This window comes from Cygnus atratus, chromosome 1 (genome assembly GCF_013377495.2).
Source record: "Cygnus atratus isolate AKBS03 ecotype Queensland, Australia chromosome 1, CAtr_DNAZoo_HiC_assembly, whole genome shotgun sequence".
Lineage (NCBI taxonomy): Eukaryota > Metazoa > Chordata > Aves > Anseriformes > Anatidae > Cygnus > Cygnus atratus.
The window spans coordinates 131,406,376-131,430,851 of NC_066362.1; the positions used below are offsets into that span (position 1 = coordinate 131,406,376).

Genomic DNA, 24,476 nt, shown 5'->3' on the forward strand with positions numbered 1-24,476 from the left:
AAATATATTAAAAAATAATAAAAAAAAACACTAGTACTGGGAGGTCTTTGTGTTTGCAAGCCTGAAAGAAATCAACCTTTAACAACATGAAGGTTTGCTAAGCCTCATTTTCCTGGTCTCTACCCAATTGAAAAGCCCTTACCCTTGTGGATATATTTGAAAGAAGGGCAATTTGTTAAGCTTCTCTTATGCTTGCTGATGTTTGCATCTGGCCTTGCTAATAAAAGCAGAAGAGCAGTACAATGTCATCCCCTAGTGCCCTGGAGACTAGGTAGTCACAGGTCCCACACTTACAATGATTGACATCTGTCTATAGCAATCATGGATCTTTGTTGCTACAGCTGAAGATAGTCTCATTTCTTCATGAATGTCTTCTCCTAGTGCTTTCAATTACAAACAGCTATGGCAATATTTTCTCTTCCTCTAAAGAAAACTCTGAATATGTTGCCCCAGGGCAAAATACTCATCTGTGGATGTGCATTAGCTCCAAAGAAGACCAATGCCATTACAAAAATTTGCCCTACAATGTTGAGGTAAGGCTGCAGTTCTGCTTCTAAATTCACTTCAGTCAAATTAATTTTGTTTCCTTTTGCTTCCTCTTCTTTCACAACTCAGGATTCAAATGAAAACTATGTCAGCTCATTACTGCAATCACGTTTACACCTAGTCCACTGTGGCAAGACCTCACAGGAGTCCATATGGCCAGTTCAGTCTTGTCCCTTGGGACAACTCTCATTGTTACATTCTCCAGATATCTTGCATTCTACAGGTCCAGATGCAGCAGTTTCTGATTATTAATAATAAAACCTTTGGGAAGCTATTTAGTAGTAACTCAATATAGCAAATGGCTGATTTCTCATCCATTATATGTTGTTAGTAAGGCCCTGAATCAGTAAAATTCTACACTGGAATCAGAGACCAAAAAAGCTCATCAGTAGAGATGATCCTGTTAAGACCTTTCCCACCAATGGCTCAGAGGACTCAACCTAGCAGCAATAGAGATGAAGCAAGCCATAGACCTGAGCAAAACTTTATATTTTAGTTTGCAAGTACCTAGCAATATTTCAGATCTTGTTTCAGTCTAATTTAGGTACAAATGGAACACAATTGAATACAACTCTCATAAACTCCAAATACTGAAAAAAAACACATCCCTCAGGATGCAACCCATTGCTGGCCAATACTTGTTTTCTACAGAAGCAAAGAGCTCAACTCTGACTCAACTGGAGATGTCACAGCTTACAGATTCCCTCCTGTGGACTTTACGACAATGTATGTCCTGAGGGCTCACAAGACTGACAGATTCAAGGCTGCAAAGTTGGGAAGTGGGTCCAAGACACAGAGAGGTTTCCTTGTCTTGCAAGTCTCGGCTTCATGACAGGAGATCCAGCAGCCTAGGCATGGTCCTGGGCAACCTGCTGTAGGTGGCCCTGCTTGAGCAAGGGAGTAGGACCAGATTACCTCCAGAGATCCCTTCCAAACAAAATCATTCTGTGATGCTGTAAAGATGGAGTGTTATGAGCCATGTCCAGATCCAGTGTCATGAGCCATGGAAAACATATGGTCCTTCCCTCTAACTTGAACAGACACAAGGCATTAGAAACAGAGTCCTCAGCTCCAGTGCAGTTGAGGTTAGGATCAAACTGGATCTGCTGAAGCTCTGGGGCTCTAGATAGTGCCAGCAAGCTAGCTGAAGTAGGTGGCATCTGTTGTGATTTATACACACTCAGCTCCAGTGAATTTGAAGGTTTTGAAACTCTCTTGCATCACAGCACTCTTCACGTGCTCTTTGGAAGCAATTCATGACCAGAGGGATGAAGGGTACTGTTGGCCTACAAAACAGTGATTAGGGAGGAAAATACAGCCTGGTGTGTTTCTGACATGCTATTATGTTTTCCATAACAATTTATATCAAGACTCTGCTTTGGGCTCATTTTATAGGAGGACTAGAATGAAACCATTTTTCAAGAGATGACATAAGAAATGTCACAATTTTCAGTGAGAACATATGTACAGGGTTTATCACAGACATAAATCAGCAAAACCACAAGGAAGAACTGGTCAAAATCTTAGTCCTCGAAATGCCAAATTTAGTTGGCTATGATGAGAAAGAGTCACAGTCAAGCATGAAAAATAAGACATGCCTGAACAGAGTACCTTTAGGGAAATTGCTCTGAGAACTTTTTGTCTAAAATGTGCTCCAAATTAGTCTTTCTGTGTACTGCTGTTTTATAGGGCAGCTACCCAAACACAGAGTGCAAAGTCAAGCAATATTATATATTTAGGATATATATATACATATATATCTCCTGAAACTCAATAATTTTCAGTGTATTTTGATCCCTCCTAGAGTCCTTTACAGCTACAAGATTCATGTAAAACTTGCCCATATCATAAGCCTTTTGCTACAGAGCAGAATTTTTGCTTGCCAAATTCACATTTCTATGGAGGTATCATTGATCTTTGCCTGGGATTTCTATGTAACAGTAATAGACAGCCGTCTTATTCGTATTACAGCATCCATGGCAGTTAGAGAACTACAGATCTTAGAGCCACCTTTGTTTTGAGAAAGAGCCTAAAACTAAGCCAAAAAGATTTTTTTTTTTCCCACAGTGACAGTATACTAGGAGGTCAGAAGACCGATTTGTATATAAAGTGAGCAGCTTTACACTGTCTACCTAGATGATACTTTTCTTCTAGGCCACAGCATGGAATAGTCATGACTGCTGAGATCGTGTAGCAGGTGAAAGCAATAAATTTTCTCAAGGATATGCTCTGTTTAAATATTCCAGCCTTTCAGAGTAACAGCATGTCAAACACATGCACAGGATTTCCAAATCCCATAACAATTGTAACTTTCTCCCCCTTTTTAGCCTTCCCACATTTTTTGTTCGCTTAAATTACAACCTTTTCCCCAGTCCTGCAACTTTATACCAGGGTAATATTTCTTCACTGGTGCAAAGATACAACCATCGGAACCATCTGTTTATGAAGAAAAGTGCAGACCTAGGAAACCTCTGGCAAAGGGAAGTTTGACGTTGTGGACTGGAAGCTGTACAGAGAGATTTCTGCCTGTGATTAAGTGGTGGGAATGTTCAGGAACAGTGAGCACCCCACTATTTTCACTACGGTTAATTAAAAGTATGGAAAATTGGGCTATACATATTCACAAACACTCTCATCTAGCATTACTTTAACTATAAACCTAAAGCAGCACTGAAGTGAATGTGAATGACAAATTTGTACAGCAATGAAGGCTTCCTGAAACATTTTCTACAGGACCAGACGACATCCAAACTGCAGAAAGATCTGAGACAATCTCTCCAAGTCACCCAGTTTTTACTTGCCTAGCTGGAGAAGATTTAAGCCACTAAAGAATATATTTTCTTCCCTATTAGTGACTAAATATCAAGTATTACAGAAAAGAGACTTCCATTACAGACTTCAGTATTCCATAAGCCAATTATCCTCAGTGTCACATCCATCCTACCCCTATGTCACATTCAATATTGCCCCCTAGACACATGTAGAAATCAGGGATTCTTTTCAACCTTATAATTCTGACCCAAAAAAAAAGAAAAAAAAAAAGAAAAAAAAAAAGAATTGTGAAGGAATCAGTATTGTTCAATACACTGAATAGTTTAGGTGGAAATAAAATGTCATAAAAGTATCATCTGTCACAAAGTGTACAGAAAGGCTACTTTTAATATCTAAAAAGCAAAACCTTCCTTTTTTTTTTTTCTCTGAAACGGCATTATTTGTATTTAAAATTACTACAATAAAAAAGAAAGGATAGTAAAAAGTTTTTTCAATATATGTTTCGTATCAATCTGGATCAGCTTTTTCCCCTCCTGTACTCTCTCCCTGCAAATTTTTAACTTTGGCCACTTCCCAGTAAGCCCATTATTTCCCCAGTGTTCAGCACTATCTAAATATTTTGCTATCCCATAAAGAAATTGATTGCAAGGTCACAACAAGCAGTTTTTATGCAGTTTGCAGTACAGTTTAAAACATCTGAACACATAAAATCCATCTGCAACCATGAACATTTCCTTTTAAATATATTTGTCAGGGATGATCTTTTTTTCTCATATAAAACTGTGTTTAAAAGAAAAGTTTGGATAGCGGCTAAGGTCCCCCGGTCATTATGTTATGAGTGTTATGAAACACTTTTGTTTTAATACTGATTTAAAAAAAAAAAAAAAAAGGTGAGATCTTGCAGTTTTCCAATTTCTATCACACATGACACTGTAACAATGGGACCTATCCCAAGTTATGCAAATACTGTTTGTGGTAATCAAAAAAAAATCCCACCAACACTCTCAGTTCATGACTCTGAGAGAAACTCTCTGGAAGGAATATCAGCAAGTATGAAAAAGGGCATTCCCTGGCCTGCTGTGACCCCAGCCTAATCATGTCTCCCATACCTCAGACTGGTTTACAAGAAGTTCAGACCACTTCTGCCACTGGGGACATTTGTCCCTGTCATCAAATGTAGTTTCATTAGACGTCCAGCAGCACTGCTCGTGGCTGTACCAGAACGCAGAGAGGCAGACACCCTCCTTCAGGTCTGTCATCCAATCCACAGCTAAATCTATCACTCCAGCTAATGTGCCTGGAAAAAAGAAATGCAGAAAAATAAGCTGTGGTATAAAAAATACCAAGTCATGAGAAAAATATATCTACTTATAATAAAAGCAAAAATACATGATGTGGGGCAGCAGCTGCAACATAAGCGTGAATACACCAAAGAACTGGGAGAAACAGTGAGCTTGCAACGAATCAGCCACACCAACAACGTGTTGTCTGACTTTCAGTGTTCTCTCATAAAGCATTTATTTTAAATACTGCTATTTTCATACTGGCCAGGTGCCAAATAGGGATGGCATAACGAACATTGGGCCCGATCCTGGAGCCTGTTCCAGGCAGGTGCACAGTTTGACAGAGACCATCAGGACGGTATGTAAGTACTAGGCTGCAGGGCTCAAACCACCCTGGGTGTATTTCAGGGGCGGGGAGGAAGAGGATACGGTTGTTTTCCTACAGCCTTTCTGGTCCCAAGACAGCAACATTTTAAAGGGATGATTTCAGTACGAAAACAATACGGATGCCAAATTCTGCCTTGTGAACTTAATGGAATCCGACTCTCGATGCGTACATTCATTACCAATCCAAACGCACAGAATAAAATTACACTTCAAATCCTCCCTTTACAGAAGTAACCCTTATTTTAGCTTTGTCTGGTAACTGCACAGAGCTATGGCGACATCCAGTGGCTAGAGGATGCAGAAGTGTAAACTTCATGTGGCGAGACCCCAGTGGAAATCTTGGTTTTCCAGAGTATTTTGTCACAGATGATGATGACCTGCCACAGCACTGGCACTGTCAAAGCAGATATGTCCCCACAGCCACTAACGCAGTACCAGCAGGAAGGCAGAGGCCAGAAGAAGCAAGAACACAGAAATGGCAGGCTTACATGTGAACCCTATATGCCTAGTTTTGGAAAGCATTAAACCACCAACTGATAGTAAATTCATGTAATGTTTTCCAAACTGCTCTCAGGTACAATGGAAAGAGTGAGTTTGTTTCACAGGTAGAGTTCAACAACATGTTTGTTAGTCATCATTAGTACAATTTCAAGGAAACCAGCAAAGAATTTGAACAGAAATTGTCGGTTCATCTCAGTAGGGTTAAAATATGGGAAAATATTTTGGAAAATGAAATGGTATTGTTTCTGTTTCCAAAACTTCTAGTCTTGTGACTCCTGCTGGGAATTCAGTCAAATGAAGTGGGTAAGAAGGGGGAGGGGGGGAGTTGCTCCTCTTTCCCCTAGTAGGTAGGGCACACAGGTGGCTTCAACAGCAAGTTCATTGGACCTGGAAATAAAGATTTCTGCTTTTCATTTCTGTGAAGGAAGAAGAAGGAAAAAAAGAAAAAAAACGCAACCATTTCAAAAAATTGAGGCATATGCAACATATTTTTTATTCACAGAACAACAAAAAAAAAGATCAAGTGTTCATAGAGCCTTATATATGTCTTCTCACTTCCTTAAGAAGGATAAGTGTCACCACACTGACAAGCAATACGACTTTAACAGTAATACAGAATTTTAGCTGTATAGGAATTGTCTGAAGAAATATACTCAGATATTAGATAAGACCACAGAAAAAAAGGCTACAGAAGGGAGTAGTGATGCCTGTATCAGCAATTTTCTTTCATGCAGAGCTTGGCTTTCTCTTGCTTAGCCTTTCCATTTTCCCAAATTTCTATGGAAACAATGAACAGTGTTTTTTAGATGATGGGAAATCATTGTGTTGCTAGTAACATCAGCATGCGTAACGTAGTGAGTTTTACAGTAAACTCTAAATTCTCCTCCAATTCTCCGAGTTTCAGGAAATAGCACAAAGAATCCTCAGCCCTTGGGCATCAGCCCCAAATGCTGTGCCTCTTGCATCTGTTGATGGACCTTTATCATTCTCTCTAGTCACTCCAGTCTTCAAAACTCACATCATGTGTAATCAGGCAGTTGAATATTAATGCTGCATAGCAGAAGGGGCAAAGGAAAGCAGACTTTTGAATGTTTTTCCCCGATACAGTGAATAAAAGAGAGTGGAAAGAACATTCAGTTCTCTGATACAACAAGCTCACATACACCACAGTTCCTCTAAGGAATTGTACTCAGTTATGCAGCTGATCTAATCCATCTTGCCAAATGCTTTGGGATCCACATAAAGAGGAAAATGCTATGTATGTACACAAAATTTACAGAGAAGAAAATCATGAAAGGAGAAGGCCAGCACTTGCAGGACAATGGTACAATAGTTATTGATGTTAAGCCACATGACCAGAGCTAGAATTTTTACAAGTTCTGAATCTTTGCAACTTTAAGTGGAATTAATGGAAGTAGCAGACTGTTCAGCATCTCAGTCCTTTCATTTCTTGTGCTTATCATGGCTGTCTAGACATGTCACTGCATTGCTGTAATATAGCCTAAGTTTATCTCCATACTTCACTGAAGGAGCTGAACTTGCTCCCCGGTCTATGTATCCTCCTGCCCAGAATGAAAAATAATGAGCCTCCAAAGCCAGAAAATGTTGAACTTCATTTCAGATAATAGCCTTCTACCTCTCTCCTTCCTTTTTTTTTTTTCTTTTTCTTTTTTTGGTTGATGATGGCCACACATCCTTTTTAATGCTCTAATGAGAAAACTAAAATTTTGCTTTGAGAACATATTTTTCCACATAAACCCAAGCAAGAAAACTGCATCACTCAAGTGGCATGGGACTGAAATACATAAGGGATTATTGCATATCCAGTTCCAGTAGTGTAGCATTTTAGCATCAGTATGATTGTATTTTCTGATGCATAGTTTTAGAAAATCAAGTCTCTTTTGATCACCTTCTGTAAATAGCATAAATAGCACGTACCTTCAGCTGGCTAGTAATGGTTAGGCTGGGGGGTGATCATGGATATGTGAGCAGGAAGGGCAAAGTAAAAACTCAACATTCCTTAAAAAATGAGTCCCTAAACATCTGGCACTCATACCCCAAATTTTTAGGCTCTTTTGCCCTTACATTGCTTTGTATTTCTCCAAAAAGTGTGCAGCCTTCCTGACTGAGACAGTTAGTACTCAGTATCTTTTTTTAGAGCATCTTGTGAGTTTTTCATCTAATTTCCACAGTGAACAGCATTTGTGGGTGTTACTGCTCCTTTCCCCTTTCTAAAATGAGCAAGCTCTGGCTCCCAAGGCCTGATTTCCACAATCTACTCAGTGCATTTCCATGTAACAGTGTAATACACTGTCTTCTCCCTCCATTTAGCGCTTAAGTTTTGAGATGCACGTTGTGAGTACACAGCTCTGAAAGAGCCGTGGAGCTACCTAAGTCAGGCTGCAGTGGTAGCGAGGGGCTCCACTCAGGCTAATTTATGTGTGTACGCTCACCCATTCATTCATGAAACTTAGGTCTGATCCCAAATGGTTGCTGTTAAGTTCTTAAAATACTTCAGTGTTACTCAAAACATACAGCTCTAACTCTGAATCTGGCTGTGCTGAGAGTAGGAGGCTGGAGCAGACTTCCTCTGGAGTTCCCCTTCCTACCTACGCTTTTATGGTACTAACAAAGAATGCCAAAAATAGCATGACTGACGGCTACTCCCAAACAGGATGGTCCTGTCCTTTCTCCTTCCATCAGTACCTTCCCATAAGCAATATTTTGCTTGCGTGTATGACCCTGTGGTGATCAACCCTGCTGAGCCGACAGATCCAACTGAAAACGTATCTGGCCAAAATCCATTTTCCCCACCAGGACACTTCCCAAGTCCAACCCCCTGTGCAGCTGCACACACACAAGGCAACAGGGCCCGATGGCAGGGCACCAGAGGACAAGGATCTTTTCCTTCAGCCACATCAGCTTGTGTTGACTGCAGAGGTGCAGCCCTTAAAGTGTTGCAAAATCTGAAAGATTTAATTGACCAAATTATTGGGACTTAGGCTGCTAGATTGTTTAAACTAACTTTAAACTCCTGGGCCTGAGTAACTTTTCCAAGTGCCTTTGAAAACACACGGAGGCTCCTGCCATCCCTCCCCTCCAGAGCCCCACCTTGCTGGCCTCTGTCCCCAGCAGGGGTGCAGCTGGAGCAGGGTGTTCCCCAATTCCTTCATGTCCTGTACAGTACTTCTGCTGCTTTCCCCCTCCTCACCATCCACTGTCCTTGCCCCTGGAAATGTCTGGACTCAGCTGCCCAAGACACAATCCCACAGCCCCACAGCCAAGCCAGGCTGCTCCCCAGTGCAGTGCTGCTCCCCTCAGAGCAGAGGCAGGTTCTGCCCATTCATCAGGGCAAGAGAATGCCATGGAGAAGCAAGGCTGCTGCAGAGCAAGAGGCAGGCAATATTTCTGAGTAGGTAATATTTCAAGCAGAGAGGGGAAATGACTCGACTGCATCACCAGCTTCATCTCCTCCCTCTCCAAACCTGGTTTAGAAACCTCATCCACATATCAATAATCCCCAGATCAAAGGGGTGTTTAACCACTTGCCGAGGCTGAGGTGGTGACTCTCCACCTTTGCCCTGTCACAGAAACACTGGATGCACAGAGCACACGCATTGTTTCAATGGCAGGCAAAGTCTACAGCCCAAACCACGAGCATACAAATAATTTTTGTTCTCTCATTGATTCACAAGAACTTGCTCCAATTTAAAAACAGACTAGTCTTGACTCTGAGGTAAAATGTGTTGTTCTGCACCTGTGTCGTTGAAAAAGTTACAACAGCTAATGCATCTCAGCTCCAGCTTACCCTCAATAACCTTCTATTCCTAGAACTGGATGTACCAGCATTAGAGCTTTACCAGACCTCTTCATTTCTGGGTTGCGACAACCTAGAGGATGTCAGAACGAGCTTTCATGGCGAGGTAGAAATGAAACAAACCTTCTGGCACGTGTTTACTATAAAGGGAGCATGTGAGTGTATACTACATTCTCCATATGACCAAGGGGTTTACCAGCTGGCCTGGGGGAGGCCATTGTTGAAGGCTCACTCTAACTTTACTTGCAAGCAGAATTCCCCATCCTAGACAAGGGCAAACCCAGGCTTTAAAGGCAGTTCGGCAGCTCTGGTAGTACACAGTCTGTCAGACTTTCTTCCCATCTCATTCTCCCATCAAAACTTTTGTGGAAACAAATGTATCTCTATAAAACAGCACAATTTGCCAAAATGTCACTTCAGCTATGTTTTCTCAAAAACTTCCCCAGTACTTCTGACACTCCTGAACAACTATGATAAACATATTAACTTCACAGTTGGCAAGCAGGAAATTCACGCTGCTTGGAAACTGTGAAGCTTTGCATCAAGCTTCTACCAAGCAGTGTGATACAAGAGCACCCTGACATCACTGAAAAAGCATAAAAAATGGCAGCTGTTTCAACTTGGTAATAGAAGCGCAGCTTTCCAAGTTGGAAGATGTGCTAAACTGAGTAGAAGACAGGAGCAATTCAGGCAATTAATGAATTTGCCATCTGATTTTGAGCAGGCTGTTAAATATGTAATGTCTGTCTGGCTTGGGAGCAAATCCAGAACTGTCTGAAACTGTATTTTCCCTTCATGCATGCGTAAAGAAGATAATCCAGTGAACATAATGATTTACAAAGCTCCCCTTTGATTGTACGCAACCACCATTTTCTTCACCCTCATTATAATATCTACTTGCAGAGTTCAGTTAAGTGAAGATAAGGAAAAAAACTCTACCAGTAAAATTGACTAGTGTCAGTCAAAGATTCAGAAAGCCAAAGTAGTCCATTGAGTGTAAAGTCCATGTAAAGATGCATATTTTCAAAAGCAACAGAAAAACCCCTCTACTGGAGAATAACATTTTTCTAGGTCAGCACTCAGCAGGAGATTTTGCAAGCGGGTATTTTTTATTAAGTATTATAACTGCATGGATACATAACTGCCTTTTTAGCTTAAACCATCAGCGAACAGACAATGAAGTAAAAAGAGAAACAGATGGCACTGTAGCAAATTTCGGTGAAATGGTTCCAGGCATAACGAATGTTAATACACACGTACCTGCCAATAGTCCTATGAGAAGCATTACAACCCATCCTGACCAGGCATCCAGCAAACTCTTAATGAACTCCCATATGGATTCCTTACTCTTGCTTGTAATCTGAAATAATACATATTGAGAGATACGTTGCTGATTCAGGCTGACAGAGTTTTAGTGCACTGTTTAAACCAAAAAAAAAAAAAAAGATTTAACCTACTCAGAAGTGTATACAATTCCTCTACTCTCTACTCTCTCCAGTCCTAATCACTTTTTAGTGATGCTCTGCCATTTAAGTTGCCAGAAGCAGTTTCATATTTACAAACTCAAGACATCTTGCGTCCATATTTTCGTAAGTCCTCCTCAAGTGATACAACAAAGTAGGAAGCAAAATCTTTGGAAACCTGCTTGTTTCTCTCACAGCCAGGATGCCTGTAACTTGGGGGGGAAATGCTGCCTTTACCTTTCTATGGCGGTCAGTATCGCGTGATTTCTCTCGCAGCCAGTCAATGGTGTGGAAGTCTTCGTAAGTCCCAACATCGGGGAAAGGCTCATCCAGAAAATCCATCAGGTTGCCAGAACCATTCATTTCTCCTGCATTGACCATATTAGTGTCTGCAAGTAGGGGAAAAACAAGAATTTCAATAAATCTGTGCAGCTTTGCCAGACATGGCAGAATCAAGTTTTCCAAAATCCTTCCACAAACCACAAAGTTAAGAGACCATGGGTCAGCAGTCCTGGTGGGCACTTACTGAAATCTATGCATTGGCACTAGGAAGAGTATATTGCTGAAGACTATTTAGACAGCCTAGCAATCCCTAAAAAGCATATACAAAAAGCACAGAGTCTAAATACAGAAATACTATCTTTTCTGAAAACATAGCCCCAAAACCCAGGGTAGTTCTCGGCTTCTTCTGCAATGTTACATCCTGATCACATGCTGGAAGATGTGCCGTGTCTACAGGGAGGTCACTGAGTAGGCAGAATTACCAGCTCAGGAAACAAATGATGATACACTAGAATTTACCATTCATCATTCTTCTGGGTTTACAGAAGCCCTGGAAATACATCAGCTTCATGCAATCCACATCAGCAACACCTGAAAAAGTTAACTCATAACTACAGTACCTCTCTTGCCCACTGAGACCTTAGGAACATTTGGCTAGGTGCAAAAATTGCCATCTCCTTTACAGGGTCAGGTCCCAAAGCAGTCACTAATATGACAGGTTCCAGAAAAAGCTGACATCATTCCCAAGGAGAGGAGCCCTTAGTAGCATGAGAATCTATTAAATAAAGTATTTTAGGCACACAGGGTTGGATTCATCCAACTTAACTTCAGCCATCTGAAAGTATGTTGTCTAGACTATAAGAACCATCTAGGTTCCCCTAGAGACAAAGACGTCTTGCTCTAAAGAGTGACATAATCCCATCCATCCTAAAATAGGTGTCTGGGAAACAGCATCTTCTGGAATGTAGCCAGGATTTGTAATCTGGAAGGGCAAACATTTAAAAAGAAAAAAGAAAGAGTAAAAAGAAAAAAAAAAAAGAAAAAAAAAGAGAATCATAGTGGATTAGGTTAGTGTCACCTGAAAAGGAAAAAAAAATAGTGACAGATACAAACTTTAAAGGTTGTACAGAACTGACTCATTGACTCTGCAGAGCCTACAAACCCTTGACAGACTCAATAATAACTTTTGCAGGTTGCTGACAAAGCAGTAGTACTAACTACTACAACCCATACTCCTCCTTCAGATATGGACATCGTGACCTGACATGTACAGAATTTGGATCTATGAATCAGTGAGGAAATTTCCCAATTCTGTAATTGAAAAAGGGAAAAACGTGGCAGATGAGTTTTAAATAAAATGCCCGCCCATTCTGCTGCTGTGTTTAGCCCCCTTTATTTACTTCCCTTTTTCCCTTTCTTTCTCCATTTTCGACTGTTTTACTTGAATCCTATCCATTTAATTTTTTTCCCCTGGTGCTGACTTCAGGGATATAACAAGCATGAATACTCAACTCTGTCAGTGTCTACTCCTTTGCACTCCACTGAGTAGGACTTTTTGGACTGCACAGCCAATCTGCTCAGCACAAGCAGCTGAGAAAAACATTATCTTAGAGGCAAACAACAGGTCACCATTATAATTCTATAGAAGACCTTTTAAGTGCGGAAATCAAGTAATCTCCAAGCACCATGGCATGTTTTTCTGCAAGAGAATCAAGCAAGGGAGTCACAGCCTGGGGAAGGAAACCAAATGCAGAGCAGGTGTCCCACACGGCGCTGCAGAGCACAAATAGGCTGCCACAAAATGGAGGTAATTTAAAAAGCAACACCTAAGAGGAGTGACAATTGAAAATAGCAATACTTAGCAAAACAGATGAGAGCACAGTCCTGCATTTGCTAAGGGAAATTAGAGTCCGAAGGTAGGATGCTGCGGCTGACACCTGGGAGCTGAAGTTGCAAATAGATCTTGAGTTCAGTGTTTTGTAAGCCATGACTGAGGACTGGAGTGGGAAGCTGAAATGAGGTGAAAGAATTAGACCGTGGTATTATTTTGTAACACACTGATATTTTGCAGGTCATTTACTCCAACCTATTCTTCCCATACAGTGAAGAAGTACCTGCAAAGAATATGCATGCAGTTCAGAGTGCTTGCCTGAACCCAGGCAGTCCCCCTGCTGTATAAACAAACTTCTGGGAACTATTGTGCTGGAAGAGTTGGCAAGTTCTCCTTAACGCTACAAGAAAATTACCCAACATGCTAGTTATATCACATAAAAAATAGATTTTTAAGTATGTTGTCAATGCCCAGCACATGACAGTTTTATGATGGATAATACCAGGCCAAACCACAAGTATGTAAGATAATTACAATCTCAGCCTGAACCTACCCCCGAAATACGTGCTGCACAGCATGTCCAAGGAGACAAAAGTGCTAGAGACCACAGGGCCATGGAAGACTTAGGAAACAAATAAACTTTGAATTCTAGATAGTGTTCTAATACCTAGAAATTGTAGCTAGCTGGATGATTATCAGCCTGAAACTTGACTCTAGGTAATACACTTTTGTAAGTGGAGGTGTGATATCAGATTATGCAAAACCCAATTCTAGTAAATAAAATCTGGCTACAGCACTTTTGAACTGAGTAGTATAGAGTTGTCATCTTTTGTGCTAGCACCAGAAGTATCACTTTCTTTATTTTGCAATTATTTATCTCACCTTACTTAGGCATCTGAAACAATCTCCAAAGTTTCTTTCAGGATAGCTAAATTGCCCTCTAGACGTGCTTGCAAAGATGCTTCCAGTTCTGCCAGCAGAACTAGAGCATTACACTAACAATTTGGTTATAGATATTTTAATTTAATACACTCATGTTAAGGGCAAATGAATGTCATCCAAACATGGACTGTAGCCAGGTGTACTGCAGCAATCCACTCTGATGATGGCAGAATTATGAGCATTCATGGCACAGGTTATCTCATCTAGCATTAGAAATCTGTTCTAGACTCTGGATGCTAGAATCTAGACTCTTTTCATAGCTGGTGAGGAGAGAGAAACTCTATTCAGAGGTGATTCATCTGATATATTTGAGACACCTACATTGTAATGTGGCAGTCTGTCCACTAGAAGCGACAATTTCTGTTCACTGCTTACAGAGATGTCAGAAGTAGACATCCATGTCTCATCAAATGAGTCTAACACTACCAATTCAAACAAAAATAATGCAACACCATTGCATACAGAACCAGTAACAAATGCAACTCTTAGCCACTCCTAACACCTGAATATCAAAGAAATTTGAATACTCCAACAAAACTTACATACACTGAAAAGTGTCTGATCTTGTTATGCTGCTGACTAACTGTGTGACATGTATTTTGTCCCTTTGTTGTTCTGACTTAGATGTCCTTCCTGTCCTTTCCACTGCTTTTCCAGATGCTGATGAAACAATTTGTGTAATGGCAAACATTTCCTGCTTAGTCCCCTATTCTTTTCTAATAATTCCTGGCATTCCATTTGTTTTCCTTAGGGCATGCATCCAACATTTTCATTGAGCAATCTGCTATAACTCCAGGATATGTTCCATGAGAGTCAGGAGCCTATCATTCTGTAGTCTCTTCAGGTCATTTCCCCCATTATTTTGCCTTTATCAATTTAAAATTTCATCTGCCATTTCATTCCCCATGCTTCAGTATGGAAAGAGCTCTCATTCTTCAGCTATCATTTTTACTGAATAGCTTAGTATATCTACAGCTGGACATTTTTGTCAAAACTCTGCTTTACCAACTGTAAAACTAATTCTTGCTAAAAGCCAGACAAAGAAGTCTGACTGAACCAAGTGTCTTCTGTTCTCAGAGGCTTCCTCCTTGGAGCCCAGTTAGCAGATTTCCCTAGATTTAGACCCACGTCAGACTACTGCGGTCCTGTAGATGGGGCAAGGTCCTGGCAGGGATTGATTCACAAATCAAGGGAGGCCACAGTACTAGACTGGCAATTGTGCCTCTTGACAGAGGCTCTCCTGGCTGCCACATAAGCCTAGGTATCTTCCAGAAGCATTGGGCCAGGTCAACCTGATACCCAATCCCAAATCTCACAGTTAGTTGCGTTTGGTGCACAATACTACGTAGCCGAAAAGAAAGGGACACTGCTCTACAAACTTGTGAGGTGTTGCATGAGAGGAGTTGGAAGTAAGGATCACAAGCACAAGTTCAAAGATTAGACCATGAGGCTTGATGATGTAAGAAGCCAGATAATTTTTAAGTAACCACAGAAGCCTCCTATGCAAAGAAAGCAATGAAGAGGTTAGTGCAGACAGGCTACAGAAGCCAGGGTGAAAATGCAGTGAGCTAGCTGCCTGATGGGCTGGCGCATGCCAACAAGCACAGTAGGTACTATGTGAACTGTAGGTCTCTTCTGCTGTTTGCTTGCCTTTTTTTTTTTTTTAAAAAAAAAGAACCAAAAAGTAGTATTATCATATTTAAGGTCATTTTTGCAGGTCTCGCAGTGAGTAAACTCGTTTTCTTGTGATTCAGACCAGCTGTATGATTACACTGCAGCTTAGTGCTAAATTTTGTGGAAGAATGATAAATTACATTTATAATGGAAATGCTGACAACCTCTGACCTTTACAGCACTATTACAGCATGCACAAATGTAAAAGTCACAGCTAGAAGAGCTGTATCAGTGAACTGATATTGTAGATATGTTGACTGACTGATTTGATCTGAAATATATTTGACATGGCAAGCACAGACCAAAACATCCCATGGTTCAAAGAAGTTGAAAAGTATACCGATGGGAAACAACTAGCTGAACAGTCATCAAAGGAAAAGTCTTGGCCCTTGCCTATAGCTACTAGACATGCTAGTTCCATGCTACGTTCTCCCCATCCTGTTTTCTGTTTTAATTGGACACATTGCACTGGGGCAGGCAGTATGTTTTAATGCAATTCCAGCAAGTTTCAAGTTACTTTCAAGAGATCACACTTACTGAATTACTTCAACACTTCAGATATTTCTAGCAGATGAACATTCACCTACACGCTTTCATCTTTACGCTGTTTTCTGTGAAGACAGTAGTGTCGGGCTGGCTATGTGGAACATAACTATGCAAACAGAAAAGCATTCTTCTCTCAGTTCCTCTGCTGTAGCCTAAGGAAGAAGTGGATCTGCCAAGAGGCTGGTGGGAGAAAGCAGAAGCCTAAAGGCCTACTGCAAGTTCCTCAACTTTTATTTGTTTGGAGTGACTTTTCCTGGGCATCTAAAGCATCATCTATTCCATCTCTTCCAAATGTGGCGTGAGTTAGCCAACACATTAAAGCAGAATACAGTGTATCTCATGACTTTTCTATGCTCTGGTACCAATATACATACATACATAGAAAGCAGGGAGAGTCCTACTGCAGACATGATGCTTTTGAAATGATTCAAGGCCTGTTAAATCCAGACTCCATCAGAACTGAACGCACTACTGATTTGAATGCTTGGTGTGGTTAGCTCTGCTGATATTATGTGATATTACAGCATGCACTGCACAAAGAGTGGGGACTGTGAAAATCTCTGGGACTTTGGTTATGAACAATGCAGTCTTACTGGTTTACCAAATGACAGTCATCACAAAACTCCTTTGCATTGATAGATGATTTGCCACTCTTCATGGTCTTGCTATCTTTATTGACTGTTCCTAGTACTGAATGCCCAAAGAAGCCAAGCATGGTGCCCCAGTCTCATGGACATTAACACTTCTTGCCACAGACTGCTCAATGTGACCTGTCAAACACAGGCATCTCATCTTGAGAGCTGGGTGCTCTGCCAACAGCCATGTACCCTCCATCCCAAGGGATTTAGATCTAGTGACAGAGACAGAAACTGAGCACTCCCTACTTAGGCCTTGAACCCAGGTAATCAGGAGGTCACTGATGCTTGCATAGCAAGCTGAAGGAGTCAGTGTTCAGGAAGAGCTGTAAGAGGACAAGACTGAGGGCCCGTGCTGCAGGAAATAGATCCCAGAGCAGAGCACAGTCACACTACAGGCCTTCAGGACTGTCTGGCAGGAGAAAATAGGCCTGATAGCACAGAAAGCCAGCAAGCACTATTATTATGAGGTCACCTTGAAGAAGATGAATGAGAAATACAGTGAGATGATCAGGGACATATGCCTTTTGAGGAGCTGTGAGAGAATACATTTTTCTTAGCCTGCAGCCAAGAAGGCCGAGCAGGATGGATACGATTCCACTTCACCCCCTGCTGCCTAGAAGACAACCTAGAAACAGCAATGTGACATTGCACTCTATAAGATGTAGAAGGAGGTAAACAGTTACAAAACATTCCACTAAACAAAAAGTAAGATGCTGCTGGGTGATGATTGTACAAGGAAGATGTTTACAGCAAAAGCAGACCTACTTAATCACTGGCAAGTTAAATGGGCAGTTTTCTGCAGGTTTACAAATATCCATGGACAATTTAAGACTATTCATCTTAAAAGCCTCAGACCGAATAAGATGATCTATTGACCTTCTGCCTTAACAACGGTGTTTAAAAAACATTGAGGTAGCCTTGGACCAGACCGAGGTATTGCCTCCTCAAAAATAAGAAAATGCTGAACTTAGTCACAGGCCTTTTTGGAAACATAATATGGCACCAAAAAAAAAGCAGAGAGAAGTTATATTGGGAAAGTACAGAGGGATAATGAAATTGGCAAATCTTTCCCTTATAATGCAAGGATTAATGGCTCAGCCCCTGTATACGTGTAAATAATACTGCACAAGCCTGCCATCTCCCACAGCACAAGAGCAGACTGGCTGCAGTATTTGGAACATCACTTTAAAATACTGCAACATGTTACTGTATGGCCCCATCACCACACATTAAGGATTTTCCTGCTATGATAGTGTGGGCAAGCTAAATAGAGTCAATCTTTGAAGTGTAGCTTTACCCTGAGTAACCTCTACGGAAAAAATTATGAAGCCGCAGCAGAGCTCAAAAAACACAGGGCAGTAGATCACAGGGGAGAGGGCCTGGAAGGCACGGGGGGAACATTTGGGATAAGTGGTGGAAAATTGAAGGCACAAAGGCTCGTCCAGACGGAACCACAGTCTCCAAACATTCGCCCTCAACCACCACACGTGCAAAGGGCACGAGCACAGCAGCAATACTGGTGCTGGCTGGGAACACAGGGCAGGTGAGGCGAGGTGAGGCACGGCAAGGGGGGCTGTTGCATAGGGCAGCACAGTCTGCTTGGAGGCCTGGGCACCCCATGTGCCCCACGGCAGGGTTGGAGCTAATGACAAATGGCCAGGGCATCCAGACCCTTTGATGGGGGGCACAGCAGCCACGGGGTGAAAGGCCTGACCCTTTCTTCTCTCAGGAGACCTCTGGGCAACAGCGCTTCTACCCAGTAGCAGGAGGCCTGTGCACCTAGCCTGCCCCCTGCTCCCTCCCAGAGCAGGTCTCCCTTTGGAAGCAAATTCCTTTCAGTATGAAATATCAGGTGTCTGGTCTCCACACGAGGTTTCTTGGAAAGTTTGACCAAAATTAGTTCAGCTGCTTGGTTATGTCAGGAGACGGGGCGGGGGGGGGAAGCCCAGCTCTTTCCCCACTATTGCCAAGTGGAATTTTCGCACTCACATAGCTCAAAATGGGCTCCATATTAAGAAAAAAATGCTAAATGCACTTCTCTATGTTATTTTGAGCAAGCCTGAACAGTCCCTCCAAAAAATGTAGTCGCTAACATTGATCTTGAGGCTGTGGAAACAGCACAAGCGAAACACTGTTGGCTGTGGTCCGCCTTTCACAAACCAAGTTGAGACAGCTTTATTAAAGGATGCCCCTCTGCTGACACCCCACCAGCAGATGAGCCCCATGGGCCTTCAAGAACCCAGCATGCCTTTACTTCTTGAAGACAGCAAGGTTTGATTAGATAAAATTCAGAAATCCTTCAGCATCTTTGGTAAGAAACTAAATTTCAAGAGGGAGGAGAACTGGCAATCAGACTACCAGCGTAGCAGCATGCACAGCTTTTTTTCTTGCTTTTCCTCTAGTCCCCTTGCTCACAAAACAGGGTGAGTTTTCCTCTTGGAGCAGCTGATTTGCTGCCACAGAACTCAAAAACAGAGCTGAAGGGTCAGGGGTGCTGTACAGCTTTCCTGTTTGTGGCACATACTGGCAAGCTTTGCAGCACCAAGTTTTGGTCTGCAGCGCTGCTTTTGTCTCCTCAGTCAGAAAATTATAGCATTAAGAGGAAAAACATGGATTTCAGGAAAAAAATATATATATTCAGAGAGAAGAGAGTTGCGCTAAAAGGCTCTCCCCTTAAATGGTGCGTTTAGCAGCATTACATGCACCTCGCACTAAAAACCTTTTTGAGCCCTCAGCTTGAAATAAAGCTGATAAACCTGCAGTAGAAAAGCCATTAATCTGTTCTACCGTGTCACTTCCCATGATTTGAGTAGAGGCAGTGAGTCACTCACACAGATGGAGGGTCATGTTTTTCTGAGGGCACTGGTTGGCATTGCTGCAATTGATGCTGGTCAGCTGTGCATTTACAGAAAGGTGACTTCATACCCACAAGTTCCCCCACCTGCAAGAAAGGAAAGACGTTCCCTTGTGATAATTTTCTAGTGCAGCATGTTAGAAGTGCTTTAGGAATAGCAACCTACAGTCACCCTGCCAGCATTTCTCTTTTAGTATCAACTGTGGGTCATGTGTGATTTTTGCTTCTTCTGGGCTAGAAAGGAAGAAATCTGAGTAAATCCATTACCTTTAGTGTACGTATGCATATATGCTGAGAAACACATTAGACTCCTAGTCTACAACCTGTCCCTGTTTCCCTGCCTGTTTTCTGCAGGCAGACCATTCAACACCATCCCTGGGACCTCCTCCAGTCCTGGTTTAAAAGGCCCGGGCCGCTACGTCCCTCAGCAGGGAGATGGGCACCACCAGAAACCAGATGGGGCAGGTGCCCTGAGTGAAATGCACCCTGCCCAGGTGAGCACAGCCCTCCAGTCGGTGATATTTCCAGGGTCACAATTTTACACTAAATAGGCGTTAAAGGACTCAAATCCTCCATTTCTGAGTTGCTCCAGCATGCATTTAGGCTGGTATCACATCTTTTGCTGCATGAAAAACACCTGACTCAAATCAGGAGTCTAGGACTCAAATATGATCTGGGCTGGGGAAAAAAAAAACATATTGTGCCTGTAGAATCTGTGTGTGGCAGCCCTGGTGTGTCCTTCACATGGGCAAAGAACCAAGTCCCTGCAGCACAGTGAGCAAGAGAGGAGCTTGGTGTACTCCAAGTGCTAGGTAGGAAGAATTGACACAAGACTTCTTCTGATGCTTCAGAGGAACTTAAAAGAGGAAACAGCACTAGTGCCATCAAGATATAGTCTTCACTGTGATCTCATAAAATGACAGGTTTGTATTTGTATTGCTTTTGAACCAAGATCATGTAAAAACAGAGGTTTGGCTGAAAAAAAAATTTAAAGCTTTCCATTTTGAAAAACTGTTGTCCTTTCTTACTTCATTGTTTTCAATACTTCATTAGTGCTGCTGGCTTTGGTTTTGTTTAGTTGTTGTTTTGGTTCTACATTTTTTTTTCTTCCATGTTTTCTGATCCTGATATGACTGCATATTATCATCACTTCAGACCATAGGAGTCACTAAGGCATACAGCCTAGTTAACTTCACCACAGGAGATCCAAAATCTCCACGAGTGGGTGTGCATACAGAGATCCTAGACATGCCCAATTCTCAGATTTTTCAATAGTGGGAAAAAATATTTGAACAAAGAACGGGATTTTGACAAATAAGAAAACTTCCTGCGTACTAGGAATGAAAAGTCACCTGACTATCTGCCTGATGAAGCTGCAGCTGAGTCATCCTCCATTCTCTGACAAAGGCACAAAATATTTATCAGAATACTTAAAAAAAAAAAAAAAAAAAGGGGGAAAAAATGTATTTTTACTTTTCTGACTAGTATAAGCTCAAAAATTAATTTAGCTTCTTTCACTCTAGCATTTGTATTAAACTAAGAAGAGTAATAATGCACTGCAAATAAAAACCTAAAATATATTAAAAAAAATCAAGCCAAAATTAAAAAAGCCACAGAAGAGTCAACGTTTTTAATCTGAAAATATGTCTTCCTTTAGTTTTATGGAGTGCATAATTAAACTCCCACACCAGGAAAAGAAAACAGACTTTGGACTTTGCTACATAAATACCCACTGTCCGAAAAATCCATTTAGCGAGGATTTTTCAGCCTTTCAATGATTGGAAGTTCGTGTAAGAAGTAAAAATCTGCTTGTCATCTCCTCTGTCTTTTTGGGAGAATAATTTTTCATGTTTATTTTGGATGACAAACAAAACCTATCCTACGCTACAGCAAATTATGCGGGAAACCTGCTGGACTAGGTACTTTCAAACCACGTCAGCAAAAATTAAAAAAGGAAAAGCCTCTTTCCCCAAATACATCTGTTAACCCCCTAAACAAGTTAATCCTCATTCCTTTTAAAGCTTAGACACATCTCTCTCTGTAATAACTTTCTTTAGGCATGCAGCGTTAAAAACAAAGCGAAGCAAAACCAAAAATCCCACAAAACAGGGAATGCAACCAAAACAGTATTGCTGCTCTCTCTCTCCACAGGGCTGGATGATGGTGGCTGCTCACGCAAATAGAGTTCAGCAGACGAACGAAGGAGCCATAGCAAAATGCAGGGACAAAGGGCCTTCTTCAGCTTTAAAGCTCCAGCTGGCAGCCTTTCTGCTGGGGATGTCAGCCGGAAGACCAGCACAGAGCCAGCAAGCAGCCTCTGCACCTGCAAACCCTCTGCTTGCAGAGAAACCGTTCTGCTTTCTTTTCTAGCAAAAACTCTGCCTAACAGAGCTGCAGCTCCAGGACGGCAGCACACGAGCAGCTGGCATACTAATTTTTTGAAGAATTAATGTTGCTTACCTGCAATGCAACATCATTTAGCCCAGACCCAAAGATTTTAATAGCATCCTTTCTTTGGTGGTATGGCTGCAAAGCAATGATGTCATGGGGAGGAAGCAGTAACAATCATGTGACTTCATCCTCCGTCTATAGGATTTCTGATAGGAGACGGGGCTGGAACAAGACTCGTCTGTAGTCCTGCAGGATTAAACTGCAAGCTTCTTTATCCTTCCTCACATATTTCTGTGGGCATTAGATCACCTGGTACCTTTTCACCCCCCCTCACCTGAGCCTTTTAATTTTTTTTAAAGAAGAGTTTATGGATTTTGTTGCAACAGCAATAACAATCACATTTTTTCAAGAGAAAAAAGCACTGTAAGTGTACTGTGTGCGAGTTAAGATTTATTCCTACCTATTCTGCAGCAGCGCCCAGGTGTCATAATTATCTTCTTTAATCTTTATGAAATATGTAATCACAGCAGCTTGGAAGTGAGACAAACCACAATTTCACCATCCCTTGCATTTTTCCTTCTCCCAGTATTCCACTTCAAGCTTATCCAGATTGACTTCCCTCCAACTTCTGGGTCGTATCTGAGCTTTGCAAGATTACCTCAAAGGTTCCGTTCCTCTGTTACCTTCGCTTCCTCATTCTCTACCCCATTCATCCATTAAATAACCTCATTTACAGCCTTCTGCCTTTTCTTCAATGCAACTGCTAATGCTTGAAAGATCTCCTATTTGCCAGCCTAGTTTTCCTTTTTCGAAACTTCTACTTCTTTTTTCCATCAAATATTATAATAAAGCAATTATCTCGACTTTCACATTTTGTTTAACTGTGTATTGCAGCTCAGAACCATATATATACACATATTTTTGTTATACTGTACAATATATTCAAATTCTACAACAAACTAGTAATTTCAAAAGTTGATTGTACAGATTTCCTATGCCCCACTAGGATCATGCTCTGCAGCACAGCGGTTATAACTGTTCTTTGTTAAGACAGTATACAAATAAGCAAGTTTGTGCACATGCAATGCTATGCTTTATTTCAAGACATTCACCTTACACTGCTTACTGTCTCTTATTTGAACATGGTGCAGACTGGTTTTTACCCTTAAGGGTATGCAAGTTGTGTTTTGTATTACTAAGCAAGCACAACAGCTAGGTAGATGGAGATCTTGCACAGGTACACATGAAAATATCCAGGAGTCATTGAAGGCGCATGCGTGGCTTCCACCAACTTCAAAGGCCACAGAGCACGGTTTGGAAGATCTTTTTGTCCTAGTGTATTTGGACAAATTTTTTTGGATGCTCTAAGCAGACAGCTCAGCCCAACAAAGCAAGCTAGTTGGTACAGAGTTGGTACAAAACCTTTTCAGAATGGCTACACAGCTCCTCCAAATCTTGTCTATAAACCAAAGGAAGCTCCAGTACCCCTTATTTCTGATATGGATTCCCCAAACAGAAGTTGCACATTTTCAATTTTATTATGAAATCTGAGCACTTAACTTGCTTCACCTGCAATTCCTACACTTTTCTGGAGCAAGGAGCATGCCTTTAGGAAAGAGATTTGATTACGCCCTTTGTACACAGTAGCGCAGATCACATTTCCCTATCGTTCATGAATCACTGATAGCTGCAGACCTACCATAACCACATCAGTAAAGTGAGGAAAAGTGATAGGAGGAAAGGCCTAACTTCTTGCCAGCGTCTGTTCTTTGAGCCCATTAAAATCAATATTGATATGCCAATTGAATTCTGTGGAGGAAGTTAAACCAACACAGAGTATTTAATTTAGTTTCTTGATAAAGTATCTGCAATTTTCCTTAATTGCTTTATGAAGCAGAAGTAAGGAAAACAGCAAGCAGTTTGAATTGAATCAGTCAGACACAACCATCTATACCTGGAAACTTTTGTGCGATAAGACACATTAACAGAATGCAAGTACCACATCCTAAACACAGGATAGCAATTCTGTGCTCTAAGAAAACAAGCACAAGGCTTTCAATCTCCCATTTCTTCCCGGACAGACTTTCCTAAATTCACTTCCTAATTTTCTCGTCTATTACCACAGGTGAACTCACTGAGTCTCTTCCTGAATGTCTATTTTTAAGTTGGATGATCCAGCTGCAAACACACTACAGGGACAGAATACCTGATTCACTGTAGAAAATGTGATTCTATAAGCTAGATATGTTCAAATTTGAGAGATTTTAAGAAGTTATAAGAAACCAGTAACAGCTTCTAAGCAGCTTTTAATTCCCAAGAATATTGAGATTTTCCACAGTACAAGCAAATCACTTTTATACATAGATTACAAAATCAATTCGATTTGACTCTTTGGTATTTTCTTTCACTTATACTTGGTCAATCAAGCAGTCTCAGAGGAAAGAAAATACTATTCACATCATGTTTTAGAAAAGACTGTTCTTGCTTTTGCTAACCTGTAGTTTCTTAAGTCTCTCTGTAAATATATTTTTCCTCCTCTCATAGACCTA

General features: G+C 41.3%; 1 protein-coding gene across 4 annotated transcripts in view; it reads right to left on the reverse strand.

Annotated features, from left to right (window-relative positions):
• The window catches only part of CLCN4 (chloride voltage-gated channel 4), a 44,470-nt gene extending 22,371 nt beyond the window's left edge, over positions 1-22,099 (reverse strand). Inside the window, exons 1-5 of one of the 4 annotated variants that reach the window (XM_050714845.1) lie at positions 21,997-22,066; positions 12,910-13,061; positions 11,007-11,158; positions 10,567-10,666; positions 4,428-4,615 (exon numbers count right to left, since the gene is read on the reverse strand). In XM_050714845.1, coding sequence (XP_050570802.1) covers positions 4,428-4,615; positions 10,567-10,666; positions 11,007-11,158; positions 12,910-13,061; positions 21,997-22,013 — 609 coding nt within the window. In that variant the 5' untranslated portion in view covers positions 22,014-22,066. Of the gene's footprint in view, positions 1-4,427; positions 4,616-10,566; positions 10,667-11,006; positions 11,159-12,909; positions 13,062-19,513; positions 19,624-21,996 lie in introns of those variants that run through there. The other 3 variants (XM_035542188.2, XM_035542189.2, XM_035542190.2) reach the window with 3 other exon arrangements.
• Between the last annotated feature and the right edge of the window lie 2,377 nt (positions 22,100-24,476).